Raw genomic sequence first — 24,262 nt, forward strand, 5'->3', positions numbered from 1 at the left:
CCATTATGATGAAATGTAGAGAGAAAGTCAGCTTCAGGCCCTACTCACTTCTCTGACTGTAGCCTGGTGCAGCCCATCTTTCAGTCCTTCCACGTGTCTGTAATGGGTAATACATGCTTTGTTTTCGAAAACTCTACAATTACTGAGCAATTTTTAGGCTAGACACTCTACGGAGCATATTGCCTATATCATCTCTTTGGTTCCTCATGACAACCTTACCAGGTGTATTTTGCAATTCCCACTTCATAGACGTCGAGACAGAGGCCCCATGACTGCAAGCTTCTTGCCCACGTTTGTGCGTGTCGGAGCCAGGATGAGGACAAGTCAGGCTAGCCGCAGTACATGTGCTTCTGAGTACCACATGCTACTCTGACTGGTAGTTCCAGGTTTTATGATGTGATAGTATATCCACCAGGGAGTGGATTAAGTCCGTCAATTCATTTCCTGGAAGCTGCTAGACGCTTGTTGAATGATAATGACCTTTGCTCTGGACCGGCCTCATTTGGATTTGAATGTTAAACTAGAGGAGGTTTCCTATCTCATAACTAATCCCTTGGGCCAAGCAGCCTTCTCTGCAGATTAAAAAAAATAAAGTTTGTTTAGGTCCTAGAGCAATAGTTTTGAAATGTTTTGCATTCACCAGGGTTGACATAATCATTTTAAAAGGGTTTATTAAATGGATGAATAAGTAAAATTCTGACAACAGTTTCTGAGCCTCCCCAAATGGCTATATCCTTAAGGAAGAAAAAAAAGTGTCAAATCTTAACACTCCATGCTGTTCTCAGCAGCTGCCACACTTCTGCAAAACGCGTCGGAACCATTCTGAAAAGCATTTTGCCTGTTGGGAATAAGACCATGTCTTCTTTTACGATTTAGAAAGCTTTCCATTCACAGGCTGAATTTTCTAGATTACTTGTTTGTTCTTTTCTGAAATGGGTAATTGATAGTTGTGTGGTGTGTATCGGGTTCGGAAGAAAAATGATCTTTTGAAAAATGTATCATTAAGTCTGCCGGGTAGAGGTTAATCAGAAGGCTGCAGTGGTGAAACTAAGCTATGACTTAAAGGGATTGAGAGAGACAGAAGATTTGCTGAGTGCTTTATCCAGGTAGTTTTTCTGGAGTGTTTCTCTAGGCAGCGTCTTGAGTTGTACACAGGTTTTCACATATGCAATTAGTAGTGTTTATAGATTGCCTGTTATTCAATTAACAACCGGGCTGGCCGTATCAACTCACTGCAGACCTGCCTTTTCACTGCCAGAGATTGTACCAGGGTTATCAACTTACACAGGCTTGGATGTCTTCCAGCTGTTTAATTATAGTGTCACACGCTTTGCTTTTTCTAGTTTCATTAGTTTATAAATGTAATATGGTATCTTATTTCTGTGATTAACACTTCATTTCAGCAGGTTAAACATGCTGGTAGAGAAGTATTGATTTCTGACTCTATTTCCCCTGTGCTCATTTAGGTATTTTCACATGCTTTTTATTGATTTTCTGAAAGTGGCAAACATGAGAAAGAACACCCCAAAACGTATGGCTAAATAACTCATGTGAAGCAAAACCGCACATCGAGCTCTTAATTGTCACTTCCTGTGGGCTTCATTTTCTATTAATTTTTAAAACAAACACTTGTCTTGCCAAGGTGTTAAGAGTAAAAATATTCATTATAATTTGAAACAATTACACAGCACTTAGTTTTTTCAACCAGCTGTGGAAAATGTCTATTCAGCTGTATTATTAATATTTTACTCTTTATATATTATATACTCCAAAACTGGAATGAGTTATTTATTGGGATTGCAACAAAAATAATCCTTGAACATGATGGTAAAAGGACTACCTTTTTGAAAATATTGCCAAGTATTTTTATACACTGTAGAGGTGCTCACATGGGTTTTTAAACATCTGGGCATTTGGCACTTAAATAGTCAACTGGGTGCCCTCTGGGTGAGCCGTTCTAATAAATGGTGTTTAATGAGGACTTCCCTCAACTCCCGTGGTAGTGTTGTTTCCTGTCATCTTGTTTTATTAAAGCATTTATTTATGTTAAAAGAGAATATCCAATTGTTCAAATATATAGATTAGATACTTTGTACAAAGCCTGGGATACTGGCTCAGAGGCCCAAATATTGCTTTTGATTTTGTAATGTAGGCTGTTCTTGTTTGATACAAAAAAGTTCAGAGAATGTTTTAATAGGCCACTTCATATTTATTGATCACTATACAAAACCCCTACTTGATGTAGGATTTGGGGTGTTGAGAAATATTAGAATTGACATTGCTAAAGACTTTGAACACGGTGAGAAAAATGAAACAGTAATGAAACCTGGTTTAGCTATCTTGGCCGTATGAGAACCAGAAAAATCAAGATGAATTTTTGAGCTCTGAAGCATAAAAGCCTTGACTTGAGTGATTTTCTTCACATATTATACCTTGGAGAATTTAAAGTAGGTGATGTCCACTGCGTGCTCTTGGCTACAACCTGAACCCTAGGAGTGATTTCTGTTTAAGAACTTGAGGGTAGTACTTAGTTTAGTAAATACTTCAGTATTTAATTTAGTAAAAGTTGGTACTTAATTTAGTACTTTTCAGTACTTAATTTGGTAAAAATATCTTTTATTTCTTGGAACTCATGAGATTAGTTGGAGAGGAGGATACTTTGAAATGATAAATATGGAACATGTTAGGACAGTAAAGTATTTGGGGGGAAGCATGCTATTACAGCAGATTGTATTCTCATGAGCAAAGGAAATACGGTCAAATTTCACTGAAAGGATGCTCAATTAGAGATGTGGGTAAGGGCGCCATGGTGGGAAGTACCCGGCTTGATGATCCACCAGGGCAAGTGTGAGATCCACTGCTTGGGGATTTTTATTCTAGAGCTGCTTTGTGTAATATGATAGCCTGTGCATGTGCATGTTGTGTGGCTTTTTCATTTTTAATTAGTTAAAATTAAATAAAATTTGAAATTCAGTTCCTCAGTCACATGAACCACATTTCAAGTGCTTCATAGGCTCGTGCAGCTAGTGGCTAGTGCATTGGACAGTGAGAGGTAGAGCATTTCCAGCACTGCAGAAAAGTCTATGGAACAGTGCCGCTCTATGGAATCGAGATGCATTTATACACACTTTTAGAGAAGGAAATACTCGATTTAAGAGAGTCATTTAGTTTGTATTTTTTTTTTATAAAATAAATGTCTCGTAAAAAAAAACAACAAAAACAGAAACAAAACCCTCCAGATATAAGGAGGCTCAAGAGGTGAGAAATTCAGTGATTCTGCAATGTCTAAGGTACACGGTCCTTATTTCACTCTGTCACCCTCCAAAGTGGCTTCAACCTGGGTTGGTTTCCGGCCAACGCAGCTGCAGCAGTTTCAGGCAGAATTAAAAGATAGCTTAACGATTCTCTATTCTGTCTACTGCTTTGGAATCTCTTTCTTCAAAGAACTTTAATTAGGGTTTGTTTAACAGTGTGCAAGGTTTCCACTGTGGGTGAATAGGTGATAAGGAGAGAAACATGTTAGTTCAGTTGGTTGCTGTCTTTTATACAAGAGGTTAGAATTCATGTTTTATGTGCTTAGCTATGCTCTGCCCTATGGACATAGATTATGCCTATGCCCTGACCAGTCATTACTTAATTCCAGGGGTGGAGAGGTGCAAGCACTATATCCCTCAGCAGGAAATAGCATTTTGAATAATCCACAAAAATCATTAAATCTTAAGGTTGGGAGAAAACTGATAGATAACCTGATCCAACCACCCTCTGGTCTAATAACATAAAAATCCTGCAGACCAGAAAGACTGATTCATATTTTAAAGATGATTTAAACTTTGATTATCCTGACGTGTATCCTTTTAGATAAATTTAATCCCAACATTCATCTGACATAATTCTGTGTTAAAGAGCTGAATGCTAAAATATAAAATCAATGAAGTTTCCTAGCACATTATAAACTCTTCTTGGTAGTGTTTTCTTTTCTTTTTTGAGTATCAATGTCCAGAGTAAGGATTAAAACTGGTATCAGTATACATAATGTTTTATTTAATATTCCCCTGTGAAGGGAAACCTCAGCTATTTTAGTTTGGTCTTTTTGTTGTAGACAACACAATTTTGCAGATGTGTTTTTCTGCCTGTTATACCAGAAGAGGTAAAGCATTCGCCACAGAGACTATTTGCATATGCTTCAGATTTACTCTAGAGAGTCTCATTTTCCATCAAATAATTTTAAAATCAGTCAGAGGGCTTTAAGAGTCGAAGCCAAATTCCTGATCAGTGTGGCTACCTAAGGAATTTCACAGACACGCTCTGCAGACTGTGGTGACCACAGTGACGTTCTATGTGGTTGGCTAAGTTTTATTTTTGACTCAGAGGGCTATTTGAACTCTAATGGAAAATAGTGGTAATTTCCTAGTTAGGTTTTTTGTACAGATTAAAACATTGCATGATTCGTGTGGACGTTTCACAAGACTTTTGTGGAATTGCGTGAAGCAAGAATTCACCCTTATTCCATGGAAGCCATCAGGATAAACCTAATTAAGAGAAGGCACATATCAGAAGGGCAGGTTTAGAAATGAAACCTCAGCATTGAGACTCTGTGGGTCTCCAGTTAGCGAGACTGGACACCCTCAGCTTTCTGCACCAGCCCTCGGTGTTTCCTCTTCTGTGCTTCTGAGGCGGTGTTGAGATATGGATTTGATTAAACACACTGCAGACGTGTGTCATGTTAAGAGTAGGGCCCTCAAGGAGCTATATTAAAATATGCCAAATTTACCTTAGATGAATTTATCTTTACCAGAAATCTATTTTTTTTTATTTGAGGTCAAGAAGGAGAGATTATCTGTCGTTCAATATTATTTGTTTTCAGAGTCTTTCCCCTGTACTTGGTTAGGCAACTTTTAAAACAATTTTTTTGGACTTTTATAGTCCTTTGAAGAGTGTTTGTGACTCTTTCCATAGAGTCTGCTAGATATTTTCTAGATACTTTTCAGGTGGTGCCGTGCATAAACACCAGAGGTTCACTGTACCAGGGCGCACTCCCAAGGACTGAGTGGGATCTGAAATCCACACTGTCCACTGCTCACAAAACGCTGAATGAGATATTTTAATTCGAATGAAGTTTGGGCATGGTATGGGCTGGTAAGGGTCCTGATATTTATGTCTTACATGTAAAATATTTCCTTAATTTTCTGAGACTTGAAATATGTCAATTTTTAATTTTTAATTTTTTTTTAATTTTTATCATTTTGTCATTTTGACCATTTTTAAGCATACAGTTCTGTGGCATTAAATATATTCACATTTTTGTGCAACCATCACCACTATCCATCTCCAAACCTTTTTTGTTCTTCTCAACTCTGTCCCTTCAGTAAGCACTAACCTCCCATACCCAACCCCCCTACCCCCTGGCAATCACCATTCTGCTTACTGTCACTATGAATTTAACGACTCTAGGTATCTCACATAAATGGAACCATACAATATTTGTCCTTTTGTGAATGATTTATTTTACTTACCATAATGTCTTCAAGGTAGGATGTGTCAGAATTTCTTTACCTTTCAAAGCTGAATACTATTCCATTGTATGTATAGACCACATGTTGTTTAGCCAGTCATCTATCAGTGGTCGCTTGGGTTATTTCCATATTTTGGCTGTTATGAATGATGCTGCCGTGAACATGGGAGTGTACAAATTTTTTGTACTTTCAGTTCTTTGGGGTGTATGTACCCAGAATTGTCATTGCTAGATAATATGGTAATTCTATGTTGAATTTTTGAGAAACTGCCATGCACTTATCAATAGCGGCTGCATCATATTACTCTCCCATCAGCAGTGCATAAGGCTATCCCAATTGCTCCACATCCTCACCAACGTTTGCTTTTTTTTCTGTTGTGTGTTTGGTTTTTTTTTTTTTTTTTTTTTTTGCTTTTTATAATAATCATCGTAATGGATATGAAGGGGTATCTCATTGTGGTTTTCATCTGCATTTTTCTAATGGTTAGTGATATTGAGCATTATTTTATGTGCTTATTGGCCATTTGTATATCTTTTTTGGAGGAATATCTTTTAAAAGCCTTTGCCCATTTTTCAATGAGGTTGTCTTTTTTAGTTACTGAGTTTTAAGAGTTCTTATGTATTCCGGATACTAACTCCTTGTCAGAGATATAATTTACAAATATTTTTTCCTACTACATGGGTTGCCTTTTCATTCCGTTGTTAATGTCTTTTGATGCACAAAAGTTTTTAATTTTGAGGAGTCCATTTTATCTTTTTTTTTCTTTAGTAGCCTGTGCCTCTGGTATCATATACAGGAAATCATTGCCAAACCCAACGTCATGTGGATTTTCCCCTATGTTTTTTTCTAAATGTTTTATAGTTTTAGCTTTTATATATAGGTCTTTGATCCACTTTGAGCTAATCCTTCTGCATGTGGATATCCAATTTTCCCATTGTCTTGATGTTTTAAAGACAGTCAACTTTTCATCAGTAAGGGGCGTGGCTGGGAATAAGACGAAGGAGGAGCTGATTCCAAGTGTGGTCAGAGCAAACTTGCTCTTACTTCTCTGTTATCCAGGCATAGACTAGCTGATCTCTGAAAGTAAGGGCAGCAGGACCAGGTAAGCATTCACCTCCTCCTCATCTACATCATTTGGCAACTCTTGGGTGGGTGCATGTGGTCAGCTCCTTGATGTGGAGAGTGGAGAAGAAAAGGACTAAGCCATTCCTGAAGCTGATTTGGATAAAGAAGAGTAGATTCTGAAAACTCTGCCCTCGGGTCTTGCCCTTGGCCCTCCTGGTACACCAGAACCACAACGAGGCTACTCTCCCTAGCCGTCTTTAGGTCAGTAATGAGTGCTGGGCAACAGCTGTCTCATTCTATTGTGAAGTCCAGCGGTTCTTGGTATACAGAGGTAATTGTATTCTGACAGAGTGTAAGAGAAATTTCATGGGATCTGGAATATTCAAAGGCCTTCCATACACTGTAATAGAAGTATGGTGCGCCCAAACTGGGAGGAGTCAGTATGCCTATTTCTGAGGCAGGTATAGGGATAATGGGATAAGGGGTGGGGCGGGGGGGAGAGATTGTCTAAGAATATGAACTTTATAATCGGGAAGAACTGGGTTCTGATGCTCTTCTAGCGTTTATAAGATGGTTGCTTTGGGCTGGGTGGTTAAACTTTTTCAGGTTCTTTATTCTCATTTCTATGGTAAGAATAATAATTACTGATGCTATGAGTCTTTGTGAGATTAAATGAGATGAAATGTGTATGTCAAGTGCTTTGACAAGCCTAGGCCTACTATAAATGCTCAATAAGAGGGTAGCGTTGATGAGGGGAGAAAATACCCTGTTTCGGGCTTGTTTGTTTAGTGAGGGTCTTTGTCTTTCTTGAGGAGAGAGGGCTAGGTTTATTCTAGGAGGAAATGTAACAAGTCACAAATCTATCCGTTTGTCTTTGTTTTGTTTCTACTTTGTTGTTGCTGTTCCTTCCAACTATTCTAGATCCTTCCATCTGAGGGCTGCTAACATGTTTCTTTTGTTTCCTCTTTTGGTAGGAATCAGTGTCAGTGATTTTCATGTTATTTGCTTTTTTTTTTTTTTTCATGCAGATTATCTTTGTAACCAAATAATTCTTTGAGTTTTTGTTGTACTTATCCACTCGGTTGTTATATGTCAGGGCTTCTTCTCTCTTTCAAAGCCCATATTCATGTATTCCTTTACTGAATTCTCTCCTGCTTATTAACTGTTTCAGAGAGTTTTTGTTGAAATATCTTTAAGTAATCCTCTCAACCCTTCCCATTGATTCTTCCCAGTGAGAAGAGGGGACGTCCTGGCAGCATGGAGTGGTATCCGCCCCCTTGTCACAGATCCCAAGTCTGCAGATACTCAGTCCATCTCCCGAAATCACGTCGTGGATATCAGTGACAGTGGCCTCATCACTATAGCAGGTGCTTTATATTACCTCGTGTTTCGGGTGTGCTTTAGACAGGACCCTGAGTTACACCGTCCCACCAGAATCTCTCCTGATGCTAATGAACAGGGAATGTTTTTGATGATTCTGAGTAAAGTCTTACACATTGCTTTGCCCTATTTGTTATAAACGACAGGTGAATTGTGTTATGAATCAGTTGGCAAATGGATCATTTTAAGAAAAACAAGGAGTGGTAACCTAATGAATTATTTATCTAATTATTTGTAGGTGGCAAGTGGACGACGTATCGCTCTATGGCAGAAGATACCATAAATGCTGCTATCAAGGCTCACAATTTGAAAGCGGGACCAAGCAGAACAGTTGGGCTTTTCCTTCAAGGGGGCAGAGATTGGAGCCCCACCCTCTACATTAGGCTTGTCCAGGATTACGGGCTTGAAAGTGAGGTGGGCGCGCATCGTCCTGTTCTTCACCTCATCTCACTCTTGCCTCGCACAGAACTGGCAACCGGGAGGCCTCCCTGATTTAGAATTTCCTTTTGCCGGGTTTGTTTCTGTCTGCATGCTGTGGAAGCGAACTGAGGACAAAAGCTGATCATACTTCTCTTCATTTGCCTAGAAAGCAATGCACATACTAGTTTCTATTTTAAAGTCTGGGGTTGGTTTGGTTTGTTCTCTGCAGACAGAGTATCATCCACATTCTTTCTGTCTCGAGCCTCAGGAAGGCTGTTCTTCAGAAGTGACATTGGGGGCAGAGTGAAGCAGAGCTTCATCAGTCACTGATACAGTGATACATGCGTGGCCGACTTAGTGCTGGCCTAAGCATTCAGAGCCCAAGTGGTTTCCTCCCACAAAATCAAAATCTAATACCCTCCTGGAACTATTAGTTACGGGCTGTGAAAAACTGACAGGATAAGCGTGTGCCTTTTTTTGCTTCGTGCCTAGAAGGTATTGATATTCAAAGTACCTGCCTAATGTAGATTTCGTTGTCCTAGGTGGCACAGCATCTTGCCGCCACTTACGGTGACAAGGCTTTTGAGGTGGCCAAAATGGCAAGCGTAACTGGAAAAAGGTGGCCCATCGTGGGAGTGCGTCTTGTGTCAGAATTTCCATACATTGAAGCAGAGGTATGTGAACGGCTACGCGGGAATTTCCTATCTGCTGTGGGATGCTGGTCACCTGTTCCTTTGTCGTTGTCTTTAAAAATTATATCTAGCTAAGTTTTCATGCCCGTTTGCCAGCCAAAGCCTTTAGCAGAACGTTTGCTCAGCCCAGATCCCTTCATTTATAAATCTAAGTGTTGATTCTGAAGTGATATTGACAGTGGTAATGATATTAATAGAAAATCCGTTATTTCTTCCTCCTCCACAGAGCTATCCCAAGTCTGGTGACTTCACAGTTGTTTGCCTCTTTTGTAAATTTGTAGCTCTTCAAGTTTATACCACTCACGCCCTGGCTGATGACATATCTAGGTTTGCACTTAACTTTCCAAAGATAGAAGCTTTGTTTCTCATCAAGTTTCTACGTTTTGTGAAACCAGAGACCATGCTTTATATGTCTTTATGATTCATTGTACTTTAAAGCACGAATGTCCAGTAAGCCTTTGCTTGTTGATTGACCGCAAGCCCTCTGTCATCTGCACACTGTGAGACAGAAAACTCTGGACAGCCTAGAGAGATGAGACCATACTTTTTCATACTTGTTCTTTGCGTACTTGGCTATGTAAATTAACATTCGTCTTATGTATAAGCAAAGTGGTAAGTGATTTACTGTGGACGGTAAATGAGAAACGATGCAGTTTGCATGTTTGTGCCAGGGTCAGGTCAGGGAGAAGGCATCAGCTCTTTTCCATTTTGTCCCAATTTACAAACCTTCTTTGGCAGGTGGGCTGGGAACTTGTATGACATCATTATTTGTCTCATGCCTAGTAGAGAATGGGAGTATACAAAGAACAATGTCACTTTCCCTAAGCGTGAATTTTTTTTAAGCGAAATTTTATTTCTTCTTTTTAAGAAAAGGCCCACACTAATAATTCTGCTTTAATTTCAACTTAGGTGAAATATGGGATTAAAGAATATGCCTGCACGGCAGTGGACATGATTTCACGGCGGACTCGCCTGGCCTTCCTAAATGTCCAGGCAGCAGAGGAAGCCCTACCCAGGATTGTTGAACTGATGGGCAGAGAACTGAATTGGGATGATTATAAAAAAGAGGTATTATATAGAAGTCTTTAAAACCACAGTTCCTATTATAAACATGTCATGTCTTGGTCTTTTAGTAGAGGCTAGCATAGTTTTCAATGGGAACTTTCGATTTCTTGCCAGTTTCTGTGTGTGCTGGGGGGGGGGGGAAGGCGGTGTTTAATATTGCTAGGTCTTAGGAAACTGGAAAGATATTCTGGTTTCAAAATGTGTTGCTTATTTCTGGAAAATCTCTTACAGAAAAATACTCTTAAATTTGTGGTCACAAGTCCCAAAAAAGTAGGATAATAATGCTTGTGGGTAGAACCTTTTCTGGTTTTCATTGAGAAAACTTTTAGAATGTATTCTATAGTGAAATTCACACTTGTGCAAATTTGTCTTTGGTAGGAAATAGTGGTTTTATTTCCTGACCACTAAATGCTTATTGATTTGTGTCATTTGGAATTTTGTATTTATATCCAAATTGAAAAAAAAGAAAGGCAATGGTGCTCAGATGCCCACACGTACAGCCCTGGGCTTGTTGTAATAAACAGAAGATTTTCATGATTTTTAATTAAACCAAACTGCTATAATATGCAGAGACATTTTCATGTATTTATACAAAAAATACTTTCTGTGCTCATTGGTTCCGTTCCTTCCTCCCCAGGCTTTCTTGAACCCATTCCATTGAAGCTTGTTTTTGCCCCTTTGCTATAGCTCTGATCACGTTCGCGGATGGCTTCCATGGTGCCTGACATATACTTGTCAGTTCTTGGTCCTCCTTTTACTCATGCACTTAGTGGCATTGACACAATTGATTTCTCCCTCCTTCTTGAACTACATTCTGGAATCCTCTCTGTCTTAATCTACTTGGGCTGCTATTACAGAATACCACAGACTAGGTGGCTTACACAATAGGCATTCGTTTCCCTCAATTCTGGAGGCTAGAAGTCTGGGATCAGAGTGCCAGCATGGTTGGGTCTAGTAAGAGTGCTCTTCTGGCTTTCGGAGAGCTGCCTTCTTGCTGTGTCATCACAGGGAGGAGAGAGAGGAAGAAAGGATAACCCCATTCTCAAGACTCATCGAAACCTAATTACCTCCCCAAAGCTCCATCTCTAAATACCATCACATTGGGGGTTAGGGCTTCAATATGTGGATTTTGGGGGGAACAGTTCAATCCATAACACCATCTCTTTCAGATCTCCACCTGCCTTCCCCAAACCACCACCACCATCACCACCACCAGCACTCCTACCACTACTACTACTAACCTCTCCGTGTCAAAAATAGCTATTCCACCTTTTGGTTCCTTAGGCCTAAATCTTAGTATCATACTTTACTTGAATCCATCAGCAAACTCTATCATATTTATCTTCAAACAATGGCTTGAATTCAACCCCTTCTTAACACATTCAGTTGCTATCACCCTGTTTCCAGCTACCATCATTTCTTTCATGGTTTATTAGAAAAGCTTCCCTCCCACAAGGCAGTGTTCTTACTTTAACAACTGAAGTGATTCTATTAAAACGTAAGCCAGATCATTGGATATGTCAGTCCAAATGAAGTTCAGAGGGAAGGTCTGAACTAAAGATATAAATGTAAGCCATCCCGCTGGATGAGATCATATAGGGCATTTGTCTAGTTAGATAACAGCAAGTTGTTCAAGCACAGCCCTGGAGCTCTCCAGAGTTTAAAAGTTGGGTAGATAAGGAAGACTCCCTGAGAAAGGCAAAGTGATAACTAGCGAGGTTGGAGAAAGTGTGAAAAGACTGAAGAGAGAATTGTGTCCTAGAAGGAGAGGAAGAAAATATTTCAAGAAGAGGAAAGCAATTTACTGTATCAAATGATGCTGATAGACTAGTAAGAAGAGGACTGATAATGAACAATTACTTTGCTGAAACACCCTCTGTTTTACTCAGTGTAAAGCCCAAGTCATGACAGTGGTTTACAAGGTCTCCATGATCTTGCCACCACCTTTCTGGTCCTTTTGGACTTCCCATCCATTCACTCCCCACAAGCTGAGTTGCTCTTCCTTATTTAAGCCCTGTTGATCCCTCTGCCTGAAATGTTCTTTCCCAGATACACTCATGGCCTCTGCCTTCACATCCTACTGGTCTCTGCTTTAAAGAGGCCTTCCTTAACTGGCTTAAATGAAAGAGCACCACCTGCCCATCGGAATGACATTTTCTATCCCTCTCCCTACTTCATTTTTCTCTTTGGCCTCTATTCCCATTTGATGTACTATGTATTTAGCTGTTTGTTTATTTGTTGTCTGCATCTCATCCTGAAAATAAGCTTTCCAAAGGAGAGGACACTATCTGCTTTGTTTCTGTCACCTCAGTGCCAGCCATGGTAGGCCCTAAATAAATAACTGTCGGTGAGTGAATGAACATAACTGAACATCTGTGTCCTATATGGAGGGTGGAAGGAAGGTTTGGGCATAGGTCCTGTCCTAAAAGCATTCTCATTCTGGTGTAGATTCCCAGAAGTGCTCACGTATCACAGTCACCTGGAAATGTAGGGAAAAGAACAGATTTTGAGGCTTGACTTTAGACTGTCAGATTCAGGTCTTCTGGAGTGAAACCATGGCCCTACATTTTAAATTTTTTCCTGTAGTAGTTTTAATGCAGTGTTTATAGTGCACTGAATAGCAGAAGTCATTGGCTGAAGAGCTCCTTAACCTGACCACAAGTCTGTCAGGGGTAACCTTTACCCCCATTTTATAGTTGAGAACACAGGCTCAGGGAGGAAGTCTAGTCAGAGTTAATACACCTAGTAAATTGTGGAGCTGGGGCCGAACCCAGATACTCTGATATCAGGGCATGCGCTATCCCCCCCGGCCCTGTTGCCTCTGCATTGGCAGGACGGGTTGTAGTTCTTCCGGTGTTGGGTTTTGATTTGACGGACTAAAGCTATATACAGAGACAACCCAAGAATGAAACTTGCTCCTTTGTTAATGCCAATCATTTTTTTTTTTTTTTTTACCATATAGAAAGATTGGGGATAATGTGTTCCTGTAAAAATTATGGTTGGAAAGATTTGAATATGCAGGAAGATAGCTGGTGCCAGGAATTCAGGCTGTAGGAGGTAGGAAGGAGGAAGAAAATTCTGTAAACTGGCTGTGTTTGGCCCTCCTGAGGAAACTAGATTTAACTTCATTCAGTTCAAGTTTTAGGAGTGGATTCGTGTGCTCAGAAATATTCTCCCATCCCCCTCAACAAAGTAAGAGAAATAAAAGACCTAAAGTTATTACCTAGTGTCTGAGCCATAGGAGTATTAATGAGACCTGTGGATAGTCTAGAGAGAACAAAGGAGAAGGAAAAAAAGAATTAAAGGTTAGAAAGCTGGACTTCTGAGAAAAGGTTAAAAGCATTGGGATTATTTAACCTGCAAAAGTGAAAACAGAACAAGGTGATAAATAACTCTCTGTAGATGAATTGTGGTTGTTTTTACCAGTCAATACTTAATGAGTGACTTGTATACTGAGCATTATACCAAATATTTTAGGGGAATAATAAATAGCTCATAGTTTCAAGGATCTTGAAATCTAATTGAATGGTTACAACCAATATATATCTTGAAATGTAGGTCTATTTTCAAAATTGAGAGAAAGATTTAGAGAACAGCTACTCAAGATCAAATCCATCTGCATTGGAAGAACTGATTAAGGAAGAAGACGTTGTCTAGGGGCACTGGGGATTGATAGAGGAGTTGGTGGGGACATTTAGAGAATGGGACATTGCCAAATTGTGCTCCGCCAAGGTGTAAATCAAAAGATGACTACACGGACAGAAGAATTTGGGAAATTCTGAGTTCAACAAATGAAACTATTTTCTTTAGCATAGATGATTTGGTGCCTTTCGAATGGCTATGTGCATTGTCAGTTTCCAAAAGGGAACTTATTCAGAGACAGACCCACCTCTCACTCTTTGGAAGGGCGGTGGGGAGGGAGAATAATACTAATCAGGATGCATGCTGGGAAACGCTGCCATAGCATTTGGTGAGGCCGATTTTATACCTTCAGATAACGCGTACGTTTTCTTGAGAGACTTTAAAGAGAAGACCACTTATGTCGACTGAGAGAGGCTTACAAAAAGAGATTCTTTCAAGATTGATTCTTATGAGAAGGAAAAAAGGGGCAGCAAGTGAAGAAACGAGACTGTGACTCAGAACAAAGCCAGCTGAGAAACACCACATTTAAAACGGATGGAAGACAGGTGCTCCACAATGAAAGCGGATCCTGGACTAATGGGAACGTAGGAATAGAGTGGTATCAGGAGTCGACTAAAGGTTGGGGAGAAAATGCTAAGGACACCGAAAATAAAATTTAAAAATCAAAAAGAATGCATGTAAGGCCTAACCTAGATCATGGCATAAAGTACTGGCACCATATTCGTGAACGCTGGAGAAAAGGGAGAACAATTCAACTCAGAGTTTAATACCAAATTTCTTTCCTTCTTTTTTGTCAAGGAGAATGGTTTTCCGTGTGAAAAGAGCAAAATAAATATTGGTAAGAGGAAATAGATATTCAAATAGGAGGCTGTTCTAAATGAGTTTATCTGCCAGCCCAGAAAAATGATATCTCTGGGTACTCAGAGAATTTGCAGATGGGATTATTTAACTACCGTTGAGCTTTAAAATATTGTGGCAAATAAGAACAGAACCAGAAGACAGAAGGTGGGCAAATGTAGTACAAAATTCCAAAAAGGGAAAGGAAAGAAAAAGACGGTTTGTAAACTGTAAGCCAGCAGGAGAGTGCCATGAAAAACAAAGACAGTGTTCTCACCCCTAGTTAGCTATCTGCTTAGGCTGGGGACAGTGGAAAGTGTCGAAGTAACCGTTCGGAGAGCATGTTTCTTCTCATGACTCTGTAACTTCCACCCAACTCCCAGCATCCTTGTGACGAAGCTTCAGCGTAGCTAACCCTGTGATGTCTGTGGATGACCGTGCATGCCACATTATAGTAACTGTTCACCACCTTTAATTGCTGTACTTGTCACCAAACCACAAGGATTGGGTTCTCTAGATTTGGTTAGACCATATTGGGTGAGAATACTCTGCAGGAGAAGAAAACGAAATATTAAAACACACAACAGCATGAATGAATCTCAGAATTATTGTGCTGTGTGAAAGCAGTCAGACACAAAACACTACATACTATAATGGACCCTTTTATGTGAAACTTGAGAAAAGGCGAAAGCCCTCTGGAGACAGGAAGCAGATCAGGGATGGCCTGAGGCTAGCAGATCAACTGAAAAAAAGGACCTGAGGAAGCCTGGGAGGGTGATAGAAATGTTCTGTATCTTGATCGTGGTAGAGGATACACCAAACTGTGTCTCTCAAATAGGTGCATTTTACTGAATATAAATGATACTTCAGTAAAACTGGAAGAAATAAATTGTGCTGGTCAGAAAAGTGAGAAAGAAAAATAAAGGAGAAAAAAAATCAATAATTCTTTCCATAAATCTTTGAACTTTGTGTATGCCTGTGTTTTAGGAGGAACTTGAAACAGCCAGGAAGTTTCTGTATTATGAAATGGGCTATAAATCTCGATCAGAACAGTTAACAGATCGCTCTGAAATTAGCCTCCTGCCTTCCGACATCGACAGGTACTTCTAATAAGTTTCCGTATCTCTCTGTTTTGAGTTGACCTCTGTAGGTATATTTTTCCAATGCTCGATGTTGTGTTCCAGGTACAAGAAGAGATTTCATAAGTTTGATGCAGACCAAAAGGGCTTTATTACCATTGTTGATGTTCAGCGTGTATTAGAGGTAATATATTTTTTTTGGTTCAGTATCTTTGCTAGCAGAAAAACATAAAAAACTCGATCAGATCCTTTTTTCTGCATCTAGTGCTTTCTATAAGTAATTTTCTCCTGTGATTTTTGAAAGGTTGGTAGCATTAAGAAAAGGGCATGCATCATTTTTAATTAAGCCTCATTATTTTGTGCTTTCCTTTTATTTAGAGTATCGGCGTCCAAATGGATGAGAATACACTACATGAAATTCTGAATGAAGTAGATTTGAACAAAAATGGACAGGTTGAACTCAATGAGTTTTTGCAGGTGAGCTGTGGTGAGGGGAAACAAGCGTATCTGCTTTTTATCTTTTGGTTGTGAATGACTGTTCGAGAATGGATTCTTAAGTCCACATGGTAGTCGCTTCATTCTGTAAAAAAGAAGGCTTGAAGCCAGCCAAGTTTGCCTCTGTCTGCCCTCAAGGATCAGGCTTTGCACGGTGCATTTCTTTTTTCTTTCTTTCTTTCTCTTTCTTTCTTTCTTTCTTTCTTTCTTTCTTTCTTTCTTTCTTTCTTTCTTTCTTTCTTTCCTTCCTTCCTTCCTTCCTTCCTTCCTTCCTTCCTTTCTTTCTTTCTTTCTTTCTTTCTTTCTTTCTTTCTTTCTTTCTTTCTTTCTTGTAGTTTTCCTAAGACATTCTGTTGGGTTGGGCAATTGAGATTAAATCCAAGTTAATTATGGCTGAAAGGGCTGAATAAGAAGTTGCTTTTTAGAGAACTATGTCATGGACTGCCACTGCCAACCCATTCTTTACGTACTTCAAAGGAGGCACGCCCCATATTTCTAATGTGGAAAGTAATTTTTTTTATGAAGTTAAAAAAAAATCCTAGTTGTATTGATTTGAAAATAGTTACTAGAGACCCTGAAATGTAATTATTATATTCTTATGTTATAAAGAACCTGAAAAGCAAAAGAAAGAAAACCTGTATTTTGGGGTCATGACCCCGTAATTCAAGCATTTCTATTTTTACTGTTCCACTTCCCCAAGGCTCAATTGTTTAATCGTAACCATGAAGAAAGTAAATTCTGTTATTCTAACTTCAAACTAGATGTTACGCATCATTCCTTAAAAGTTCCTTAAAAGAAAGAAATTTAATAAGCCCATACATTATTTGTAGCTGTCCATAGGACTCTGATCATATGAAGAATGCACTGGTCTCCAAGCGGCCAGGTTTTTTTCCACATTGCTTCTTGGGCAGGTATTTCAAATGAATGCCAGGTCTTGCTTGCACCCTGGCAATGATGAATGCTGAACATGAAATAAATTAATGCTGGGGATTTTGGTCAATGTCAGCCCTTTCTTCACTGTGTCAAGTTAAACAAACAATATCAAGGCAAAGGAAATGGTAATTGTCTCTCTGGAGATGAGCTGCAGATAAGAGCATTGTTGAATCTAAATGCAGAAAATTTTCACAGGTTGTGTCCAGCATTACAAAAAAGAATGTTTAGTTCTTTAGCTTACTGTTTAAGTAAGTGAACATTTGACATGGAGTTTAAAATATATGCTGGGGAATTAGAAACCATTTAATACATTTGGGGGGGTCTAGTTTTTTTCTCGACAATATTTTATTGTTTGTCTCAGAATTTTAGAAAACTTTTCTTCTAAGAAATAGTTTATGCTCCATTTCATGCATGTTGTAAATAAACAACAGCATTTAAGGTTGAAAGACCTGGAGTTTTAGAAACAATAAGAATCTAATTTTATGGATCTGCTATGTGGTTTGCGTTTTAAGTAATTTTCTTGAGTGCAATAGAATTAAACACATAGAAAATAATTTAAACCATCTGCAGGTTTCCTTGTGGAGTTTTTAAATAATTATTTCTTGTCCACTTCTAAATGAAAGAGACTATTCATGCTTCTACTAAGTACAAATACACAGTGTAATTTTCAACTTAAAAAATGCTGACCGTATTTCTCATGAAATATATTCACACCCAAATGATGTTGTTGTTTTCTTCTCGTAATATGGTTTCGAGATACTTGTAATATTTAAAGAAAACTGAATTTTTAAAGGTTGGTACCTCATATAATGTTTATGGATGGATCAAGAAAAACTCTAGCTCTATCAGTTTTGTTAGCTCCGATAAACTTAAAAGGTCTTCATGGAACCATAGACAAAACAATAAACAATAAATTGTTCTGTCTTTGGATGTCAGCGTTCTTTATGTTACACCATTTGTCAGATGTAAAGTATGTTTTTTAGGGCTGTTTTTTTGTTTTTGTTTTTGAATAAAATATTGTTCTTTTCTGAACATAAAGAGCCCATGTTTATCCCATTAAATACCTTTTTGAATCTAGATCTGTTTTTTTCAATAATCATGATGGAAGGATCCCTGCAGATGTTGCATGGTTACATGACTTTATTTTTAGGTCTGGGCTCTAATGACCCTCTGCATGTAGGAGTCCATCTCTAATAAGCAATGGCTTATGAAACAGCTTTTAATAAGGTCATGAAATTCTGATCCAGCCCCTTGGCAGATGCCTCTGACGCTTATTCAGAGCCATTTTTAAGAAATGTATCTCTGTAGGCTAGAGAGTATAACCCTAAAAATATTTTGAGAATTTTTCCTGACCCATGGCTAAGTCAGTTCTTTTTCAAATAAATAAAATACAAAAGATTGGGGAAGTGAGATCAAGAAAAGCAAATAGTTAAAACCACATCAACTTGAGAAAGAAAAAAAAAAAAATCCCCATGCTCATAATTGCAAAGTGCCTTCCAGATTAAAGGCCTTTGCCCGCTGACTGCATGTAATTTCAAGACTAATTCTGATTTTATCCATTGGATAAAAATGAATTAACTAAAATCTGGGCTGTGGAGTGCTTTTAATTCTTAAGGTAGATCTCTGGGTCCATTTCAAGGACTTAAATGTAAATTACTTTAAAAAGTCTTTAAGGAATTTGGATTTAAGGGACTTGAAGTTGTCAAGTACAGTAACACTAAAAAAGAGTAGTTAAATATAGGTCATGGTTTGTCTTTGTTCAATCCCTGAGATTCCTTTTTATGATTTTTAAATGAAATTAAAGATCCAATATTTGAGTTGCTCAAAAAAATATGTGCCCTGAGCGCATGAAAGGGGCAAAAAGTGATGCATTCAATTTGCATTTTAAAAGCACGCTGGTTTGCTAGGTAGGCATAGTTTTTGCAGCCATTAAATACCTGCCCCTTTCCTCCTTTTTGAAATGTTCAAAAATCGTGTTCTTCTTATTGGAGCTGTAATGCCTGCTATGGTCTTTGATGGGGCACTGAATCGCCTCTGCCTGCTGCAGAGGTAACCCTTAGAATGCGGCGAAGAAGGGAGGAAGCATGCCTGCCTTCTGACTCTGTTGCCTATTTTCTCTTGAAGCTGATGAGTGCTATTCAGAAAGGAAGGGTGTCCGGAAGCCGGCTCGCAATACTAATGAAAACTGCAGAAGAGAACCTCGACAGAAGAGTCCCCATTCCAGTGGACCGAAGTTGTGGAGGATTGTGAGTCTGGGCAGTAAATCCACAGCCAACAGACATAGGAACAACACATCATCACGTAACAACCAGAAAGGACTTATACCACTCCAAACTAGTGGCTATGGATAGCTGCCTTTGTTAACACTGGGAAACATTCCAAAGCTTTAGGACGTTGATGTATACCCTTTATTTATAGTTGCCATTCAATCTAGCTTCTAAGGAGCGTATTTTATCTTTCTTCTCACTTTCAATGCACACTCATTTAATGTTTTGCATCCATTTTGTAGCCTGTTAGACTGGACATACTCCCTTTTTGTTTGTCTCTTCGTTTATTCTGAATCACTCCTAGGGACAGAGCATTTCGGCCGAAATTGAAAGGAAGCTGGAAATTTCGTGACATGCACAAAGCTCTGGACATTAAGATTGTAGATGGGATTTGTTCCTAACAGCAATTGAGCGGGGAGTGACCTATAGAAATGATAGTGTTTCTGGAGACCGCTCAGATCCTTCTTCCTGGAGATGGTCTGCCTTCCCCATCCAAACAATATTGTGCGGTTTTATAGCCAGGGTATGCCTGGCAAAACCAGAGAGGGAAGACAAAGTTTAGATATGGTTACAAGAGCGAGTCTCAAAGAGAAACTCTGAACGCTTCCAGAATCACAGGTGTAAGATAAGGATAGCATTGACATTTGCTGGGAGTTACACTGATAGTTTCAACTCAGCAATTCAGTTTTTTTCCCCAGTCACTGCTGGTTTTTCTTTGACTATTATAGTTGCCAGGAAGATCCTTGCTTTTCATGTTTTAAAACCAGCATTTAAGTGGCAAGTTGGATGTAATGGGATGAGACTAAATTTCTCAAATCCTTACAGTAGTAATAAAGTTAAGGATTAAAAATCTGTGTGTGTATCCACATAGGATAACACGATTTTCCATCCCCAAATCCTAAACTGTGGAGCGTGTGCTGTTGTCAAACATGGCCTATTTTGCTTAGTTTATTGCATCATTTTGGGGGAGTAATTTCAAACAGAGAGTAAAAGAGGATCGAAGTAACCTTTAGTTAACTTTAATTATAATTATTTGTAAAAAGGCCCAACGCTGCAGTATTCAAGCTCCTTTGGGTTGCTTAAAGCCTTTCTCCTTCGCTACTCCGTGGAAAAGTTCTCAACCACAGAGAAAAAGAAAAGAAATAAAACCTGGCACAACACATACCCACACACAGACCCCTCCCCCACCACACACACAGAGACACAAAACAAAAATAAATCTGCATTGAATTTAACAAGTAATGCATTGAGTTTAATTTGGTATGCTTTTGCAATCCTTCACTAGCATTTTAACTGATCACCTGAGTATTTACCCACTGCGCTTCCTCTTGTGACGTTAACTACCTGCTTTCTTATTTTCTAAGATCAGGTTGTGTATGTAATAGGAGATATAACCCTTTATTTAATGGCGGGCTTTAACTGCACAGACCTGAGATCTTAGTGGGGTTTTTTGTTTTTTTCTGTTTTTTTTGAACTGGTCCATAAAACACTTTCATGCTGTAATTTCTGTTTACGTGAACACTGTAGAATACCTTTCTGCCTCATTCAAGTGGGGTATGAGCCTGGATGTTAACACTGGAGGTTCACTCACTGCCTAAGCCCCCACCCCGCTTCAAAGCATTCATTTGTTTTTAAATGAAGTTTAAACTTGCCACTTCCTAAAGGAAAACCTAAAATGGAGCAAGGGGTGCTCCCAGGTATCACTGTGAACATTTTTCTTTCAACGTGTGAGCATTTTACGCTGCCTTTTAAAAAAAATATTGGAAGCGTGTGGCTTTGTAATTTAGTGTTTTTTTGTTTTTGTTTTTATCAAGATACGAAGTTTCACTCTTTAGAACCCGGTGACCCTTGGTAGGAAAGCTGCAGATAATGTGCCACAGTACATTTGTGCTCTCTCTTTCTCTCTTTCTAGTTAGATCAAGATAACGAGAACTTGCGCCCTCCCTGAACCCTGAACCCATTACAGTAGGGACCGGCTTTGTAGGCTGACTGGCCTGGGCCGAGCTGTATTTGTAAAACAGGCCTGGTTCATGCACGCTTTGCTATGAGTGAAGTTCCTTTAAGGACAAAGAAAAGCGCACTTTGCTTCTTTTGAGCGTCTCTGCTTTTGCTGAAAATCTGCTAATTCTAAAACATACGCTCTTTCACCAATCCCAGAGACTCGTCTTGGAAGGGAGCTGGTTCCAAGTCTTTACTGTGAATAAAGCACCCCCGCATTTTTGTGTGCGTTCTTAATTAAACCTGTACAGCTTCTGTACCTGATTCAGAAAAGGGGAACGGAAATGGAGGGGATTAGCCCCTTCAAAACCTAATCCACGCACAAGAGAAATTTTCTATCCTTTTTGTACAATTGTGATACTAGATGATTCTGTGGGGGTGGGGAGGGGGGGTGCAGAGATTGTCTTTATTATCAGCTGATTTATTTCAAGAGCCTTTAAGGGGATTCGGGTGAAGGAACCCCCAGCTGTGGTGAAGAGCTGGTGGCTCCCTTAAATAGCCCCAAACCACAGTCCTAACAATAGTGACAGTGCTGGATTGTTCCTTAAGCCAAGGTTGTCTGCCTCCTAGCCCTCATGCTGTTGGCCATATTCTTGCTTTCCATCAATTCATACTAAGTATAACTTTAGGATTTCTGCTCTTAAATGCATGCTCCCTATTCTGCTTTAGTTTCTAGCTTTGTTTTGTCTTTTCCCAAATATGTAGCTTAGTCTTTTGTTCAACCACCAAAATCTCATCATGACTTTTACTCAACATACTGTAAGGATGATCATTGATCTTATTTCCTTTTTTATGTATTCGTAAAGATTTCTGGCCTATGAATGTAATAATATTGAAGTCAGTGACACTCTAACTTGCACTGTTTTGCATTATATCAGCCCTTTTCAGGGAATAAAAAAAGCCCTACTGTGTTTTTAAAGACGGTCAAGTACAGGCCGGCGCTGGAGTGGCTATGGGCGCTGCATGCCTTCGGCTGAGGCACTGTCTTGTAGTGTGGTGGGTTATTGTTCTAGATGGGACTGTTAAATACTGTGTTTGAGGCTGGGTTGTCATTTTTATAACTGTCTTGGTGTTTTATCGCCATTATTTATTACTTTTGATATACAGAATGAGCTGCATGCATTTATAGAGCAATAAGAAGATGTATTTAATGTGCCTTGTTTTTAACTGAATAAGAACTGAAAGCACGAATCAATAAAACTGATTAAAATGGTCCAGTTGCTGGCATTTTGATGTTACTTACAGTCAGAGAAATAACTTTGATTACTGTTGAAGTTTAAAAAAGTTTGTAAATATTTCCACAAACTGTTTCTTTTTACTGGCACTTACACACGAATTCTTCTGGCTAGGACTTTTGTAATTTTATCTCAAAAGTGAATCTCTGCATAGACAGATGTAATTTTATGAGACTGCCAGAATTATTTGTATTAATTTGTTGCTGGAGCCTTTAGGGCACGACTTCTGTATTTGTGCAATCCTGTTCTAAAATTGTATTCATCCCGTTACAACTCCGTTGAATTCTCTTTTTTTTTTTCTTCCCTTTTTTTTTTCCTTCTTGGTCAACCAGAGCTTTTCAGCCCAAGCGTTCCCAGGCACACTGATGAATTTTATCATAACTAAAATCAATAGAAATGAATGGGAAAGATTACATAATCCATTTTGATCATCTTACATGTCAAGTTAGTGCAGGGTTGCCAAGTGTTGATAAATGCTCTGACAGAAAAAATGCTATATATTTTCATTGTCGGTAAATCAGTAAAGCTGTTATCAGTTTTAACACAAATTTTATAATGCCCATGTTATTTTATAGGTTTTAATTTACACATGTATATGGAGCATATTCTCCATTTGTGGTTTAGACGTGCTGCCTCCTGGTTTTGCATGCTCAAAGGCGTGTGTGAGTTTCCGAAGGTTCTTTGAAATTGTACAGAATACCCCAAAGCGACGGCTCCCGGACAGACTTGTAACAATGAACTGTTTGTTCAGTGCCCGGAAAAAAATATATTGCAGCTCAAAGCATTGTCCAGTGATCTAGCTTATCAAATTTTATAGCACTTTAAAATTTGTCAACATCCAGTTTGTCAAGATACATGGCTCCCAGTTTTCAAAATGTATAACATTTATGGTAAATCAAAGAAAGGGAAATAGATAACTAACATCCGCGTTTGCAGTCTTTGGCAACACTGCATTATCACCAGTGTCGGATTTCACCTGATGCCATTTGACTTAGAAAGGAAGGAAACTAAGATTTAAATTGATGTGGCACCCTCATAATGAGAGCATGTCTGTATAGGAGATGGAGTTGATGAGCCTTTTGTGCCTATATTTTGTATTTGAGGTGCATAGCTACCAAACTTGTGAAATGCACACACAAAACGGGAGCTACGTGAGCTATTAGGACACCCGAGAGAGTCCTACAAGGTCCTGGGCTAAAAAGCACGTTTTGGACCATTGGCAAAAAGTCAAGAACTACCTTCACATTTTGTCAAACACCTGATCCAGAATCGTAAGATTCATTCGATCTAAGCAAAATAACCGCTTTAGCAACATGATCAGGGCCACGTTCCTTCTCCACGTTCGGCATTGAATTGCATTGTTCAGGAAACCCAACCATCGGTTCCCCTGTGAGTTGCCCGTATGCTCGTCGGGGTCACATGGACGTTCAGGTATGTCTCCTGCAGTCGTGGAGAGTGTATCATGTTTCAGTGAAGAGATGGGAGGCTTGAGTGGCATGGTGCCCACCGCGGCTATTATTAGAGCGTGGCACGTGCCACAGCTGGTTTCACCCGCTTCTGAGCCCTTCAAGCCCATTATCTGGGGTCTTGAGCAGAGTATCTCTGGTCTCATTTTCCAGGTACAGCTGCTCCGTCGAGCCC

The 24,262-nt window shown here is 39.2% G+C and overlaps 1 protein-coding gene across 4 annotated transcripts in view; it reads left to right on the forward strand.

The window, feature by feature from the left end:
• GPD2 (glycerol-3-phosphate dehydrogenase 2) overlaps window positions 1-22,599 on the forward strand; it is a 136,503-nt gene extending 113,904 nt beyond the window's left edge. For 3 of the 4 annotated variants that reach the window (XM_045781690.2, XM_045781683.2, XM_045781676.2), the window contains exons 10-17: window positions 7,811-7,945; window positions 8,197-8,372; window positions 8,921-9,052; window positions 9,980-10,138; window positions 15,602-15,714; window positions 15,799-15,877; window positions 16,072-16,170; window positions 19,246-22,599. In XM_045781690.2, the coding sequence (XP_045637646.1) occupies window positions 7,811-7,945; window positions 8,197-8,372; window positions 8,921-9,052; window positions 9,980-10,138; window positions 15,602-15,714; window positions 15,799-15,877; window positions 16,072-16,170; window positions 19,246-19,371 (1,019 nt within the window). In that variant the 3' untranslated portion in view covers window positions 19,372-22,599. The remainder of the gene's footprint in view (window positions 1-7,810; window positions 7,946-8,196; window positions 8,373-8,920; window positions 9,053-9,979; window positions 10,139-15,601; window positions 15,715-15,798; window positions 15,878-16,071; window positions 16,171-19,245) is intronic. The other variant, XM_045781699.2, reaches the window with a different exon arrangement.
• Window positions 22,600-24,262: the final 1,663 nt, after the last annotated feature.

The sequence above is a fragment of the Ursus americanus genome, chromosome 1, assembly GCF_024610735.1.
Source record: "Ursus americanus isolate L20-20 chromosome 1, mUrsAme1.1.p, whole genome shotgun sequence".
Taxonomy (NCBI): domain Eukaryota; kingdom Metazoa; phylum Chordata; class Mammalia; order Carnivora; family Ursidae; genus Ursus; species Ursus americanus.